We start from the raw sequence: 15459 nt of genomic DNA on the forward strand, positions 1-15459 counted from the left end.
GATAAAATGGGGTATGGCGGCTCACGCCTGTGATTACACTCCAAAGACTGAGGCCAGAGGATCATAATGAGTCTGTAACCAACCTGGGCTACATGGTGAGTCTGAAGCCAACTTTGGCTACCTAGTGAGTTCCAGGCCAACCTAGACTATAGAGTGAGTCCCTGACTCAAAAAGCTAAAACAAACAAAAACAACAAAAAAGAATCTTTATTCACTGACACCCCCCAACCCCGGTTTAACTTCTATAACTCTCTCTTAAGCATGTAATAAGAGCTGGGCAGTGGTGGTGCACGCCTTTAATTCCAGCACCTGGGAGGCAGAAGCCAACCTGGTTTACAAAGTTTCAGATACCCAAGGCTGTTACACAGACAAACCCTGTCTTGAAAAACCATACACACATACACATACACACACACATGTGCACAGAGAAACAACGATTTACTGCAACACTATTTGTCACAGTAGAAGAAGAACTAGAAACAACTTAAATATCTGACAACAGAGGTGGACTGAGACATCAGGCTACTTCACGATTCTATGAGCACCGTATCACAATAATATCATACAATTGTGATTGGCCACCTACCGACTACCTAAAGACCTTCCCCTCTATATTTTCCTATGCTCCTCAAATTTAGCCACAGAAAGCACCCATTACTACATTAAGGTTTTTATTTGCATATGTGTGTGCATGTGTGTGTGAGAGAGAGGCGTGGGGGGGAACGGAGGGAGGAAGACAGGTGCTTATGCAGACATGTGGAGGTCAGAGACAGCTTTTGGGTGCTGGTTTTCTCCTTCTACTGTGGGTTCCAGGTCCTGAGCTCAGGCTGTCAGGCCTATATCCACTGAGTCATCTCACTGGCCCCTATTACTTCTACTATCAGCAAAACAAGTGTTGTTTTCAAAGTAGTAACTCACTAATACAAGTAAGATAATCTCTTATTATTGTTGTAAGCAAATAACACTGTTTTTTTTATATAAGCTTTTACTTATATAGCCAAGGCTAGCTTGGAACTCCCTTGGTAGTTCAAGCTGGACCTGAATTTGGAAAACTTGCTTCAATTTCTGGAGTACCACAGTGATAGCCTTGTGCCACCAACCGTGGCTAGCAGTTTAGGTGGTTAATAAGCTTGTAATATTCATACTCATTCATTTCATATATTTGCTATTTTTGGAGCCCCAGCTGTGTTCTAGGAACTAGGCTATGTCTTTGGGAGCATAAATTAAAAGGAGATACAGTCTCTGTTCAAGAAGTTCATTGTCTAAACTGGAAAATCCCACGTGCTCACACCTACATCTGTGTGTATTGCTATCTAAGTGACTGCACATTCTCTTCCACAGTGAGGGTAAGAGCAGGTTCATACAGCAGGTGCCAGTTTTTTCTTCTTCCATAAACCATGAAATCTGATCACTGATGGCTCTGGGGCAGCTTTGGCCCCACCTGGTGGGTCCCCATCCCCCGCAGGTTATGCACACACCTCTGTTCTCCTTGGCCAGGTTGTCAGCCATCTCCCAGTAGTCGTAGCTGTGGAGGATGCTGTTGGTGATGCTGACGTGATTGGCTGCCATCTGGTGAATGCGCTGGGGGATGCTGACGATGGTGGATGGGGACAGGGCACTGGAGCTGGAGAGGCTGCCCTGAGACCCCACGGAGCTGGTGGGAGAAGGGTTGGGAGACATGGGGGATGGGCTTCCAGTGCTCCTGGAAGAAGAGAGGTAGAAAAGCCAGAGTGGAGAGGTTGGGAGCAGGCGAGGCGGGTGGTCCCCCCGGGGCAGCGCATCATGCCATGCATGGCTTACTGTGTTTGGGGAAAGTGAACTTACTTGCCACTGGACCCCCATGGAGACGGGGCTTGGGCAGCTTTCGATGAATTCTGCAGGGAGATAAAAATGTGGACAGTAAGTGCCACTGGCTAAGGGTAACGGGGGACAGCAGCAGATTCTAATATAACCACCACCATCGTGTAGGTCAGAGCGGAGTCACAGAAATCAGACCTAGGCTACAATCACAGGGCCACTTTTCCCTCCGTGGAAGCCAGTCTGTATGAAGGAGTGTGCATATGTGTGTGAGCACACGTGTATACGTGTGCCTTACCCAGTGGAGGTTTCTTACAAACAAACTCTAGGCACCAAATTATCTATAACTGCCAGGGTCTTTTGAATGCTGAACCAATCCAGAGATTTTTTTTTAAATTAGAAACGAGTCTAAATCTCCTGGAAAGAGCGGGAGCTCTTCCCCACTCCACGATGAGACGATGAGAACGCCTTACGTCTAAGTTTAAGGATAATTTACAGAGACTTTCAGAGGAATTATGTTGTCAAATTCTACCATTTTAAATTATGAAGTTTAAAATTATCCCTCTTAATGCTGGGTGTGATACACACCTTTAATCTCTGCACTCGGGAGGCAGAGGCAAGTGGAACTCTCAGTTTGAGGCTAGTCTGGTCTACGGACTAGTTCCTAAAACAGCCAGGGCTACAGAGAGAGATTTTACCTCAAACGACAACCATCAGCACAACAACAAATTATTCATATTAAAGGAATAAGAGAATATTCCTAAAGTGATAGCTTCAAATATATTTCCTAACAGAAAATTTAAAAATTCTGACACTTAGTGATACCTTACTATTAGCATAAATATTAGCATAACTAATAGCACTGACAGGTTTCACTATGACATACAATTTTCACTTATTTATTTTTTTGGTAGTATTGGGTACTGAGTCCAAGTGTTACAGGAAGGCAATCTACCACTCAGCTCCAGCAGTAGCCCTTGATGGACTTAGGTAGCCTGATTACATTTCGTGCACTAGGCATCTGCATCAGGCATTTGAAGGTTTTCCTGACTGGGAGTGTGGCTCAGTCACAGAGAACTTGAGTGATATAAGCGGCTTCTGGGTTTAATCCCAGGCATCACAACAGGAACAAACTAGCAATAAATAAGTGAATAAAAAGAGAAAAAATATAATTTTTAATATTTTGCATGTATATGTATGCCTGAATATGTGTGTGTGTGTGTGTGTGTGTGTGTGTGTGTGTGTGTGTGTATGGGCATGCCATGGTATGTAGAGGTCAGAGGACATCTTGTGGGAGTCAGTTCTCTCCTGCTATATGTGGGCCCTGGGGACTACACTCAAATCATCAGGCAGGCTGGATGCCAAGTGCCTTCATTCACCAAGGCAGCACACCAGCCCAGCACAAACGTTCAGAAAGTCCTCCCTAAGCATGGGGCGTCACCAAGTACAGACGGGTTTCCTGTCTGAGAGCCCGATCTGCTTACGTCTATAGCCTATGCAGCTATCAGGGGAAGTGACAGTCTCTGTGAGGCTTGTGCCATTTCTCCTTTCCAGGAATGAGCAAGCACTCAGCGATTCCTAAGACAAAGTGCTTCTGGCAGAAGAAGCTTCAGGAAGTGACTGGCTGTCCAGTATCAGTGCAGGAGCTGCCAAGATAGCAAGAACTGGCCTTTCAGGCTCTCAGTAGTGTAGACACAGGATGGAATCACAAACCGCCACTTTTCCCTGGAGAGAGCTAGAACGGGAATGCCATGCTAGGGGATCCCCTCTCCTTTCCTGTCAGAATGGGTGACACAGCTAGCTGATGGGAGACTCCTCACTTACGTTCCTTCTGCTCAGCACTCTGGACAGAAGGACAGAATGTGGGAGAGGGGGAGAGGCCCAGGGGTTGCAGGAATAGTTTAAGAAAGGGTTTTGAATGGGGTGGAGGTTTTCTGGCTCTTCCCCTATCTGTAAGCATCATGACCAAAGCACGTTGGTAAAACTAATGTTTCCTTTTCAGAGACATCTATGTACTGCTAAGGCACATTCTCCACAGTCAAATGATCATTGTAACCTAAAGGCTTCAGGCCTCAAGCAGTATTTAAATGGTCCTTGCAGTCTGCAACCAAGGGGACCTACTAGTATAAAGCTTCAACATGAAGGACATGTCTTGGAGATCCACTAAAAGCACGTGGTCAGAACTGTAAGAAAGGGACGGATCTGAGATGTTACCTTCATAAAGATGGTTAAGAGGTGGATGATGAATGCATGCTCTAGCTGGTGGCATCTAACGGGCCCGCGGTGTATAATATATCAAAGCATTGCACTGTACACTATTAATAATACAATCTGCCACTTACAGTATGCTTCAAAACATAGGATTGATGGAAAGCACATGCCAATAACTCATGGAGCAGAATCTGAAGCTATTCTGTTCTTTTATCCATTTTGTTCCTATTTTTGGACTGGATGCAAACGTTAACAACTATTCTTGATTCCTTAAAAGTTGGATCACAGAATTCAGTGTACTTCTTTATTCAAGCATTTTTGTTTTTACTTTGCTATGGTAATTCATCTCTTAGACTCCTAGTTCCCGAAAATCATTCCCCCACATGTGCATGTGTGTTTGAGACAGGCCTCACTCTCTGTCTGTGTGTGTGTGTGTGTGTGTATGTCTGGCTTGGAACTTGCCATGTAGACCCAGTAGCCTGGAACTTGCAATGATTTCTCCTGACTCTGCCTCCGGGGCACTGGGATTACAGACAAGCCCACCATGCCTGGTAGGGAAAATCTCCATGGCGGATCTCATGTCCATGATGACCATGGGTACTCAGCAGCAGTTAGCTAGAAAGTTGGTAGTGTGATAGACACAGCCCGGGGGATCCCTAACACAGCCTGGTCATCTGACCGGTCTCTGAGGTGTGTAGATTGGTGATAAAGGATTGAAAATAATGGCCATGTGCTTGTGTGTAATAAAGGAGTGGTGGAGACGGTGGTGGTGTAATTTCAGACAGAGAAGAAGCCCAGACATTTTGAATGAATGACTGACTTCAGGATCACTTTGCAATGCTATATCCAAAAGGTGCTTTTTGTTTTTGTTTGTTTGTTTGTAGTCTTCTAGTGAAAATAATTTCATTCTCTGAGATTAAAAAGTTGCCATGGTTGCAATTCAATCCCTATCATTACACATTGCTGTCAATGGTCTCTGAGCTATAACAAGCCATTTCCCTATCTTTAAAAATAACATTTGCATCAAAGATTAAATCAGCTACTAGAGACTAAGGGGAGTGGGTCTCAGTAGTTACTTCCAAGAATTCTACATAGACATAAAGAATTCTAGTTGTTCTAAGGACCAATGCCCAGGTCATTGGGGGCGATTAATTGGACACTCTTTGTTTGCAGGTTGTAAAAATAAGGACATGAAGGCAGGGAGACAAATTAGCTGGGCCTATTCTCTGAACCCGACAAGCCACAGTGTGTCATAAATGGGGTGATTCTGGAGAACAGAGATGACAGGTTTAGTCTCAACACAATGGGTTGCCCGAGGCCTCTCACAGAGAGCTGTCAGGGAGACCGAGCAGCACAAGCAACCACAATGCTTATTTGCCAGACAGTACCTTGAAATAGTCAATCAGTGCTTTCGAATACTTTACAGCGTGGTCCCTTTTGAGTCGAAACATCCGCCAGTACAGGAGAGCCAGGCATCGGTAACTGCGGCAGAAAAGGGGACATGTTGTGTTCTTTGCAGAGAAGCTTCAGAACAGTATTTCCATCACACTTACACATCTAAAACGTTCTCATATTAAGTATATGCACGAGTATTTGATGCTCCTCTTGTTAAAAAAAAGCATAATTCAAAATCTATACAGGCCTCCATATACGCATTTACCGCCAGATGTGTGAGGACAGCTTTCACAGCTCTTTGTTGGGAACAGGGTTAGGCTGCTTTCTCCTCCCGCCACCAGAGGGCAGTCTCTCTCCACGAGAGGCCGAGGGAGCCCTAGCACAGAGCTGGCACTGCTTTATAGGGTGAGCTATTGGCTTCCCAGACAGGACAGCAATTTCACAGATTTTTATTACCTCTGCTTGTTAATGCTTTACTAGATTGTAATGAGTTCAAATAAAGCGCACTGCAAACAACAGAAGTACCAATCCAAGGCTAGTTACGCTCGCCTATCTTCTACAATGTTCTGTATAATTATTTATATCAAACTTATATTCCAACATCAATTATTAATTGCCATCAATTTATTAATCCCATCATGGTACTCCAATAAAGAAAAGGGCATATTTAGCATTTTTCCCCGAGACTAATTCTCCCGTGCTTTTCACTCGTAATTCTTCCCCAGCTGAGATCAGGTATTAACGTGCTGGAATCTGAACATGCCCAGCACAACCTGATCCAGCTCGCGAGCACTTCAGACTCCAGATGAAATTATGTCAAACAGCTCGAGACTCTCTTGTGTTGATGTGGCTGTTATGCTGTCTGAGACTCCATTTGATTTTCTATCTCCCAGATTAGATCTTGAGCTCAGTGAACCTGCCGAGAACAAAACACTGGCTCCGTGGACAAGGCCGGGAGAGACCCGGAGAGGAGGGGCCTCGCAATGTGAGGGATGGTATGGGGCCTTCAGGGCAGACCTTGCTGGGAGTTACCACCGCACAGTCCTTATTACTGCAGTCCTAAGCACAGGAAGATCGATTACCCATTAGCCAGTATGAAAGAAATGATTTTATTATCTAAGTATAGCGAGCTGCCCCTCAGTTCAGTGTATCGATAACTCTAATGGATTGTGAGTATCCGTGCATACTGATCTGGCATGCAAAGTAACTCGCCAATGATTTTGAATGCATCTAAAGCGTTAAACACAGGAAAAATCACATTCGAATGAATGAGGGAGGACCTATTTGGTTTCATTTATATTTTAACATAGGTATGTGTGTGCATACGTGTGTGTGTGTGTGTGTGTGTGTGTGTCTGTCTGTCTGTCTGTCTGTCTGTCTGTCTGTCTATGCATGTGTAGAGGCCAGAGGTCAACACTGGGTGTCTATTGTTCTTCACTTTATTTCTGAAACAGGGAGCTTGCTGTTTTTGGTTGCCCTGACTGGCAAGGGACTCTGATCACGCCCCGATCCTCTGGTCGCTGTATTCAGGGTATTGTCATGAAAAGTGGACCTCTTGGCTCTTGGAGCAGCTTGGGACCAGTGGGTTAGAGGTGTGTGGAAACACAGGGCAGCCCGGCACCCTGCTTGCAGAGCTGGGGATATACTTACCACAGTGCAGCTAGTTGTTTGTCCTCTGGGGTAGCGTTGGGGCCTGAGTGGGTTTTTAGTCTCATAGCATACCTTAGAAAAAAAAGATAGAATTAAAAAAAGTCAAGAAATTTAGGAGTCCTTTCTGGCTATCAATGGAGCCTCTTCTATGATGGTCTCTCTCCACCCCATACTTACATCTTCTGTTCCATTTTTAAAATTTATGTACATATGTGTGTGTGTATGTGTGTGTGTGTGTGTGTGTGTGTGTGCATGTGGGTGTGTGTGAATGTGGACGCCTATGGAAGGCAGAACTGGGTGTTGGATGCCCTGGAGCTCAAGTCCTAAGCGTTTGTGAGCCATTTAATGTGAGTTCTGGGCCGGGGATGTGAGTCCTCTGTACAAGGGGTAGGTGTTCTCAGTCACAGAGCCAGTTCTCCGCCCCGATACGTGGGCGTTCGTAGTGTGTTAAAGCTAGCTGACAGCCCTACTGTGGTGACTGGAGAGGACTTTCATGAGGCTGTGCCACTTTCCATTCACTAATGACACAGGACAAACTCCTCAGAGTGCTACACACTCAAGAGCCATTCGTCAGCATGGTCAAGCGTCCACTTTTCTTCATCTCATCTTCTGCCGAGTCACCAAGAACGCAGGTGAAGCTCACCCCGGTACTTAGATGCCTAATTTACTTTTATCTGCTTACATGAAACTCTTATCTGATGACAGGGCAGCTGTCTGTAACATGTTTTCCTGTCTAGTTTTCTGTGTACTGGCAAGGGTTTTGAGAAGCAAGTGTCTTTCTTGGAGTAGGAGGACTGTGGGCACTGCTTCCTCTCAATGAGATATCTGCTCACTTGCTCAGAATCCTGAGAGACGAGGCATTGTGTGCAATGGTGAGAGGGTCCCAGATTAAAGTCCCATCTCAGCTACTCACGGAGTTCAGACAGATGTATTCACATCTCAGTGTCTATTTCCTAATCTGTAAAGTGAGACTAATCCACAGAGCTGGTTTGTGACGCTCTTGGCGGAACACGTGCTCTGCTGAAACCGGCGGAAACAGTAATGCCATCCTCTTGCTGTAGGTCTGTAGGTCCCAAGTGCATCCCTCTGCAGCTCTCCCAGAGCTCGTGCTGGATAAAACCCTGCCTGGGTGACCTACAGTCTGACTGAAGCATGGAAGCCTTTACTGCCCCTTCTTCTATAAAATATTATCTTGAGTGCCAGATGGTGGTATAAATTTTGGTTCACCCATCAAAGATGATTTACAAAACTCCCTGGAAGGAACAGTTTACTGTGTACACAGCCACACTTCTGGTCTTTCTTCCTAGACACGCCAAGAGCGCTTCCTCCACTCTCTCCTTTTTATTGAGAAGTTCCCTCAGTTTTTTAAAAAAGTATTTTTTAGTTTAGTTGTTCTTTTATTAGTTTACAAATAATTAGGTTACATTATGGCATTTTCCAAATAAATTTTTTTTTTTGGTGCCTCCCTTCAATCCTTCCCTCATGCTCTAGGGATTCCTCCTTCCTCTTTATTCATGTCAGCCTGGCCTAATGCTGGACAGTCTCTTCCTCCTGCCCTAGAGAGGAGACCACTGCTGTCCTTGGAAGTGGTCTCATTATTGACAACATGCCTTTTCTCTCTGGCTGCTTCCAGGATTGTGGGTTTTGTTGTCACATGCTGCTACGCTGTGCCTTGGTATTTGTTTCTTTAAAGTTTACACTAGTTGGCTCTTTCCTGGCTTTTTGAATCTGTCCTTTGACAAGTTCAGTGATTTCCAGCCATCACGTCTTCCAATATGCTTTTTGCCCCATTCTCTTTTCCTCTCATTCTGGGGTTCTAGTGATAATGAAAAAAATGGATCTTCTGTGATTACGTTTGCTGTATCTGGAATGTGACCTGGAAGCACATGGGCTGGGAATATAATTTCCAACAAAACAGTGGGCAGGGGTGAGAATCTTAAGGTGGGTTTGTTCTCATGAACTGATCATGGTCCTTTGCCCTCTGGGGCCCTAAGAGATAGGAATTCTCTCACCTGTAGAGAGATGCCACTGCTCCTGCCCCTGGCTCCCCAGTGTCTCTTGGTTAGGGAGATGAGAGCAAGGTCTGACAGGTAAGACACAGATTTAAGTGGCAAAATAACAAGCATCCCTTTTTACAAAATCCTTAATTATACAGTGGGCTTTCTTCTTCTTCTTCTTCTTCTTCTTCTTCTTCTTCTTCTTCTTCTTCTTCTTCTTCTTCTTCTTCTTCTTCTTCTTCTTCTTCTTCTTCTTCTTCTTCTTTTTTTTTTTTGGTTTTTCGAGACAGGGTTTCTCTGCAGCTTTAGAGCCTGTCCTGGAGCTAGCTCTTGTAGACCAGGCTGGTCTTGAACTCACAGAGATCCGCCTGCCTCTGCCTCCTGAGTGCTGGGATTAAAGGCGTGTGCCACCACCGCCCGCTTTCTTCTAAGAGTGCATTACTAGTTACATTTTATGGGGCACAACCTGACATAATGACACATATTCCCATTCTATACTGAGAAGCCAGGGAGGTTAGCACATCATCTCATTCATTTTTTTTTCTTTTTTAGTGAGAATGTTAACAAACCAACCAACTTGAAGCTACTCTGAAGCACACCTTATTCTTAGCTAGCCACAGTTGTCCTGCAGGTAGGAAAATCTCCCCTTGTCTCCATTTTCTGTGCATTCTGAACTGTGTTCTCTGTCTGAACAAGGGGCCTGTGTCCATGGATGTAGTGTGTGGCACATCCTCATCTTGTGTGTCTGATGGGCTTTTGATGTGGTTATCATTTATTTGTTCATTTTTTTAAAGCATGAATATCTTTAAGCAGGACATGACACTGACATTCACTGTAGGCCCCATGGCTTGGCTACTTAGCCTCAAACATTTAATAAAGGTCTGCCTCTGGTTTTAATACCCTGTTGCTTAGTGATACTCTGATTGTCCATTTATATGTTTTCTTCTGAGAAATATCTACTTAGATATACTATACTTTTTATTGTTTTTATAGAGTTATGTAATTTTCTCCATTCCCTTCCCTTTCTCTCCCCTTCCCTTCTATCCTCTCCCATGGGCCCCATGCTCCCAATTTACTCAGAAGATCTTGTCTTTTTCTACTTCCCATGTAGATTAGATCCATGTATGCCTCTCTTAGGGTCCTCATTGTTGTCTAGGGGCTGTGAATTGCAGGCTGGCTTTTCTTTGCTTTATAAGTATACTACACATTTTAGAATGATGTTATGATTATCTTTTCTCACCACTTTTGAGAGGTAGAATGAATGAACACATTTACGCATTTGAATCGTGAGGACTGAATGCAGCGGCTTGTGCAGCTGGGCAACCCTTCTACCTCAGTCTGACATCTCCACTTTTAGTCCCTGGCGACTTCTAACTTCCAAGCACCTTAGAGAGTATGATTTCCACACCTACCACTTCCTAGCTGAGAGGACATGTCCCAGCTCACTCTGACATTGTCCCTTCCTTGGACAGTCAAGGAGGCTTTGTGCAGGGGACACCCACCTCAACTCACACAGAAAAGACAACAGGGAGGCATACCACGTGAAAGTCCTAAGTCCCTCCCCATTCTTATTTTAGGAAAGGAACATTGGTCCCCAGCGGCCGATACTGCAGGCTGCCGTTCTTTTCTTAGGGTTCCCCATATGTACTTATGTGAACTGCCTTCCTGCTTCCCTCACAGCTCTGCCGGAAGCAGACCTTACCTGATGAGCTCCACCGTCTCAGAGTACATGGTGTATGGAGACTTGGATTCCATTGGGCCTTGTTCCATTGCATTTCCACACTCGATGAAGGACAAGGCTGCTTCGGCATAGTTCAAGGCCTTCCCAAACTTCTCCACCTGACCAACACAATCAGAGGCGTCTTCCTTAATAAGAGGTTATTTTTTTTATTTGTTGTTGTTGTTTTTAAACAAGGGGCATCACCATATAGTTTATATGCTTCAAGAAACCCAACTTTTGAGCTCCAAAGGAAAAAAAAGAAAAAGGAAATAGCTATGTAGCCCTCGTTGCTATCCATAGCTCATTTCTCATGGTTTCAGGTTCCTGTGGTCAGCAAGGTCTGAAAATGTTATGAGGAAAATTCCAGAAATAAATAATTCATGAGCTTATACATTTTATTATCACAGCTCTCTATTATTCCCTACATTGTTATTAGTTACTAGCTACTGTTAGTGTCTTCCTGTGCTTAGCTGTATATCAGAGACATGCATGTATATGAAACACAGTGTGCATTAATCTTTGAGCCATCTGCAGCCTCAAGGCATGCTATGGGAGCTTGGAGCCCACCTCCCTTGGATGAAAGGGACGTAGTGTAAATCCTTGCTAGTTACTTGCTCAGATTGCCACTCCAGTGAGGCAAGTGTGTAGAATTCACGGGACACCTTCCTTCCACTTTGTCAAGCTCCGTTTCCTTCTCCCCAGTGGCTTGGCAAATCCACTTCCTGTCCTCTCCCATGGCCTAAACATGTGTCCAAGTTCACAGGTCTGGATCCATACTTGGGCTTCCATGCCTACTTTTTCTAGCCTCAACATTGATGGCTCAGGGCCTTGATCACTGCCTCACGTTACCTGGGACTCTGTGCCCCCACGTGCGTCACTACTCACAGGGCCCCACGAAAGGAAAGACGGAGAAGGAATGAACGGAGATTTACTTAAGGTTCTATATTTCCCTTTCACAAATGGCGTCCCAGAGCAGAAAATCAACCACGGGAACGACTCCTGGGGTTCCCCACACTGTATGTATTTATGCTGCTTAGCACAGAGGCTGCAGCACAGTCAGTGCAGCTGGACACACCTGGAAAGACCGGGTGTCCCTGTCGGTACTGTCTCTGCAGCAGCCACGAGTCGAATGTGCAGCCCCGAGTTCTCCCAAGTCTGGAGCTCCATATGGAGGCTCTGGCTCTAGACAAGTCACATATTCTCACCTAGCGGAATCACCTCTGTTTTCCCATGATTTGTTCATCAAAGAAACAAATCACACCCCTACTCTTAACTACTCTCACTCCTACTACAAAAACAAATAAATATAAAAGTAAATGACCAATTTTCATAAACAATGATACCTCTTTGAAAATGAATATAAATTAAATAGCCAGGTGGTGGTGATGGCGCACGCCTTTAATCCCAGTGTTTGGGAGGCAGAGGCAGGCGGATCTCTGTGAGTTGGAGGCCAGCCTGGCCTACAAGAGCTAGTTCCAGGACAGGTTCCAAAGCTACAGAGAAACCCTGACTTGAAGGCAAATTAATAAATAAATAAATTTTTACTCATTAATAAATAAAAGTTTTAACACTTGTAAGTCGTACAGGTTATACTACCATATTTTGTGGCAATACCGTTAAGGAACTAATTTCATTCTAAAGCACTTCATTTTGGGGTACATGTACTTGATTCACAGAAGCTCCTTCCAGGGACACATAAGGCACTTGGAGAGTGTAAACTGTAAACCACAGAATAGTTCAATATGCAAGGCAGTCTGTGATGGACAGAATACAAACAGAGGAATCTAATGCAAGAAGATGGGAGGGAGAGAGTGGGGGAGGGGGGTGCAGAGCACCAGGGGAGGCTTCAGGGAGGAGGACTGAAAATGTTAGTGGGAGGAACTGCATGACTTGGCTGGATTTGGGGAGGACACTGAGGGTGTGGGTGTGACCGTGTGAACATTAAGCTCTTCCGGCAGACAGACATGTGGGTTGGCATGAACAAGGTATGATGAGAGGCTGCCAAGGGATACGGCAGGTAGAGTTAGGCAAGATGGACTAAGGTGAATAGAGCCAGGAAGCCTTGGATGATGGCTTCAGGTAGCAAATCTCACCATATTTAAAATGATGATTTAAAAGTGTGATGTTTTTGCCCCCAAGTGGCCATGCATTAATTATTTCCCTTCCTTCCCTTCTCTCTTTTTAAAAACAGGGTACTGAAGAGACAGAGATCCACATATCAGTTTCTTCGGATGACCTTGGGGTTGTGGGGCTGTGTGGACAAGAGCTGTCCCATGCGACTGTCTCTAGTTTCTGGTATTCACTGGCTATGTCCACATGACCCCAGTGTTCCCTGGCAGTTGACGTCAGGTGATAACTGTGTGCTGGTAGGATTTAGTATCTCTCTCACTGGACTCATATTCTGAAAGGCATTTGAGACACCACCTTTATCTCCAGTCCCCTGACTGATCTTTGCTATGAACTCTGAAGGAGAAGAGGACTGGAATTTCTAGGAAAAAAGTCATCCTTTGGGAAGAGGGCTGGTGTAACTACCGTGTGATCTAAGGAAACAAACAAACCTGAACCAAACAAACTAAAAGTCTCTATTTCTTGCCCGAAATCCTTAAGGTCTCCAAAATAGATCACCCAAGTCAGAGAAGCTATCGTTGCAAAGATGAAGTCATGTCGACTTTAAGGTTTAAGTGTAGGTGACGGTGTCTATACTGTATACATCAGAGCATGCGCTCCTTTCGGGCAGATGTACACAAGGAACACTAGTCATCCTGAAAAGAGATTTGTAGGACTGAGCCAAGGAAGAGCCAGCTAGGCTAGCTAGAGAGGAAAATGCAAACTCAATTTATTTCTAATAGCTCCGCCCACTGACTCCATTGGTTCTGGTTACTATTCAAACCTTGAGACTAAATTGAAATATTCATTTATCCAGGGCTTTCTTCCAGTTCGACATTACCGAGTGAAGTCATAATTTATTGGGCTATGAGCCTTTGATTATATAAACATCTTCCCATTTAGCAGGCCCAGCCATCCTTGTAATAGATTTTATAATTACCCCGGCTATATTGCCCCAGTGATGAAGCTGCAGCACAAACACAATTTAGACGAACAAATCTGGAAAGAAAAGGGTCTCACCATTGCATCGGCTTTATGCTTCATCCGTTTAGCTTCTTGCATAAAATAATCTGCACTACGAGGCCTACAAGGAGAGAATATTAGATGCCATTATCGCTTAAGTGCAAGGTCTGTTGAAAATATGCTTCTCTTTTATTCAAACGCAAGGCACAGTTTAAAAACTCTGCTTCATATGGAGTCATGTATACTTTTTGCACTTTCAAATTACAGCCTGTATATAAAATATGTTATTTTTCTCCTAAGTTAGCAATTCAAAACCCACTCAATACATGTAGATAGTCTATATTTATAGTTGCTTTAACGCGGTCCCTTAGTGCCTAATTTGTGAATAAGATTTTTTTTTTTTTAACTGTATGGATAAGAAAAACGTAAAAAACTCTTATTTTGCATAGTCTCTACAAAAAACCATTCCCCTTTAACTTAAGAACTGCAAACATATCTGGTAATCATCTCACGGAAATGTATGAGTGACAGTATTTATCTGTTCTTATGCGTGTGTTGTTTCTATGCATAAATAGTATCTAGAGTTGTGTGCACATACAGTTAATTGTCTTAAAGCCTCACAGTGAAAACCCAAGAACTGTGATGGAGTATGATTATGTTTCAGTTGTAATGAAGTTAATTGTAAAATGATGTCTACCTTGTAACAATGCAAACACGGCATGTATCCTCTAGAGTGCTGATTAGCTAGCTGGTAAACAGGAGCATTAGACATGTGTATTATTAAAGCAATAACCCTGGCCAGTGCCGATCCTTCTGGGAGAGGAGGGCAATTTGTCCTGAGACCGATCTGAATGTGCACAACAACCCTAAGTCACACTAAGCCACTCATCATCGGTCGGTGCCTTTAAAATGTTTAGTCTAATAGATTAATTAAAAAAAAAAAACCTTTTACATCCTTTAGATGCCATCAGCATAAACTTCTTTGTATTCCATGTGTTAGGTGATCAATAAACTTGACCTACTCATAAACAGTAGATATCAGCCAGGGGATAGGATGTCACCAGAGAGATTAGTCATGGACTGTTTAACCTATTACGATACGCTTATTTTAAACTGTCTTGTTTTAGATCCTAATGGGTCATTTACCTCATTGAAATACCAGGTAATCAGAACATTCCTTTATTCAAAGAGATCAGAATGCCTAGAGAAACAGGTACTGTGCTATGACAATAAACATGGGTTGACCAAAACATGACATTTGATTAATCAGAGTGAGAAACAAAATCAGGACCGAAGCTAATAATTAATTTCGGGTCGAAAACCATGGGGACAACAAAAACAACAACAAAAGGACCTCGTGTCCAGCCTCTTTTTCTCTACAAACACTGACAGAGTTGTGGAAGTCTATTGGGACTGACGTGTTGGCTTGTTACCACAACGAAGAGACAACATGGTCTCCTGAATGTAACTGTCTGTCTGTGGGCAACTGCTCCCTCATCATTCTCGTTCCCATGCAGGTCCAAAGCTTTCCATTCCCCTTGATGGGTCTCTGGTGTGGCTGAAGGTTTCCTCAGTAAAACGGGCCTGCTGCCTCCACCTTTGCTTTTCGAGCGTATCGCTG

At 44.1% G+C, this 15459-nt stretch overlaps 1 protein-coding gene across 1 annotated transcript in view; it reads right to left on the reverse strand.

Annotated features, from left to right (window-relative positions):
* Aff3 (AF4/FMR2 family member 3) overlaps positions 1–15459 on the reverse strand; it is a 464423-nt gene that overhangs the window by 1249 nt on the left and 447715 nt on the right. Inside the window, exons 17-22 of the mRNA XM_038343070.1 lie at positions 13896–13959; positions 10752–10888; positions 7053–7124; positions 5396–5489; positions 1824–1873; positions 1478–1701 (exon numbers count right to left, since the gene is read on the reverse strand). Coding sequence (XP_038198998.1) covers positions 1478–1701; positions 1824–1873; positions 5396–5489; positions 7053–7124; positions 10752–10888; positions 13896–13959 — 641 coding nt within the window. The remainder of the gene's footprint in view (positions 1–1477; positions 1702–1823; positions 1874–5395; positions 5490–7052; positions 7125–10751; positions 10889–13895; positions 13960–15459) is intronic.

The sequence above is a fragment of the Arvicola amphibius genome, chromosome 9, assembly GCF_903992535.2.
Source record: "Arvicola amphibius chromosome 9, mArvAmp1.2, whole genome shotgun sequence".
Classification (NCBI taxonomy): Eukaryota; Metazoa; Chordata; class Mammalia; order Rodentia; family Cricetidae; genus Arvicola; species Arvicola amphibius.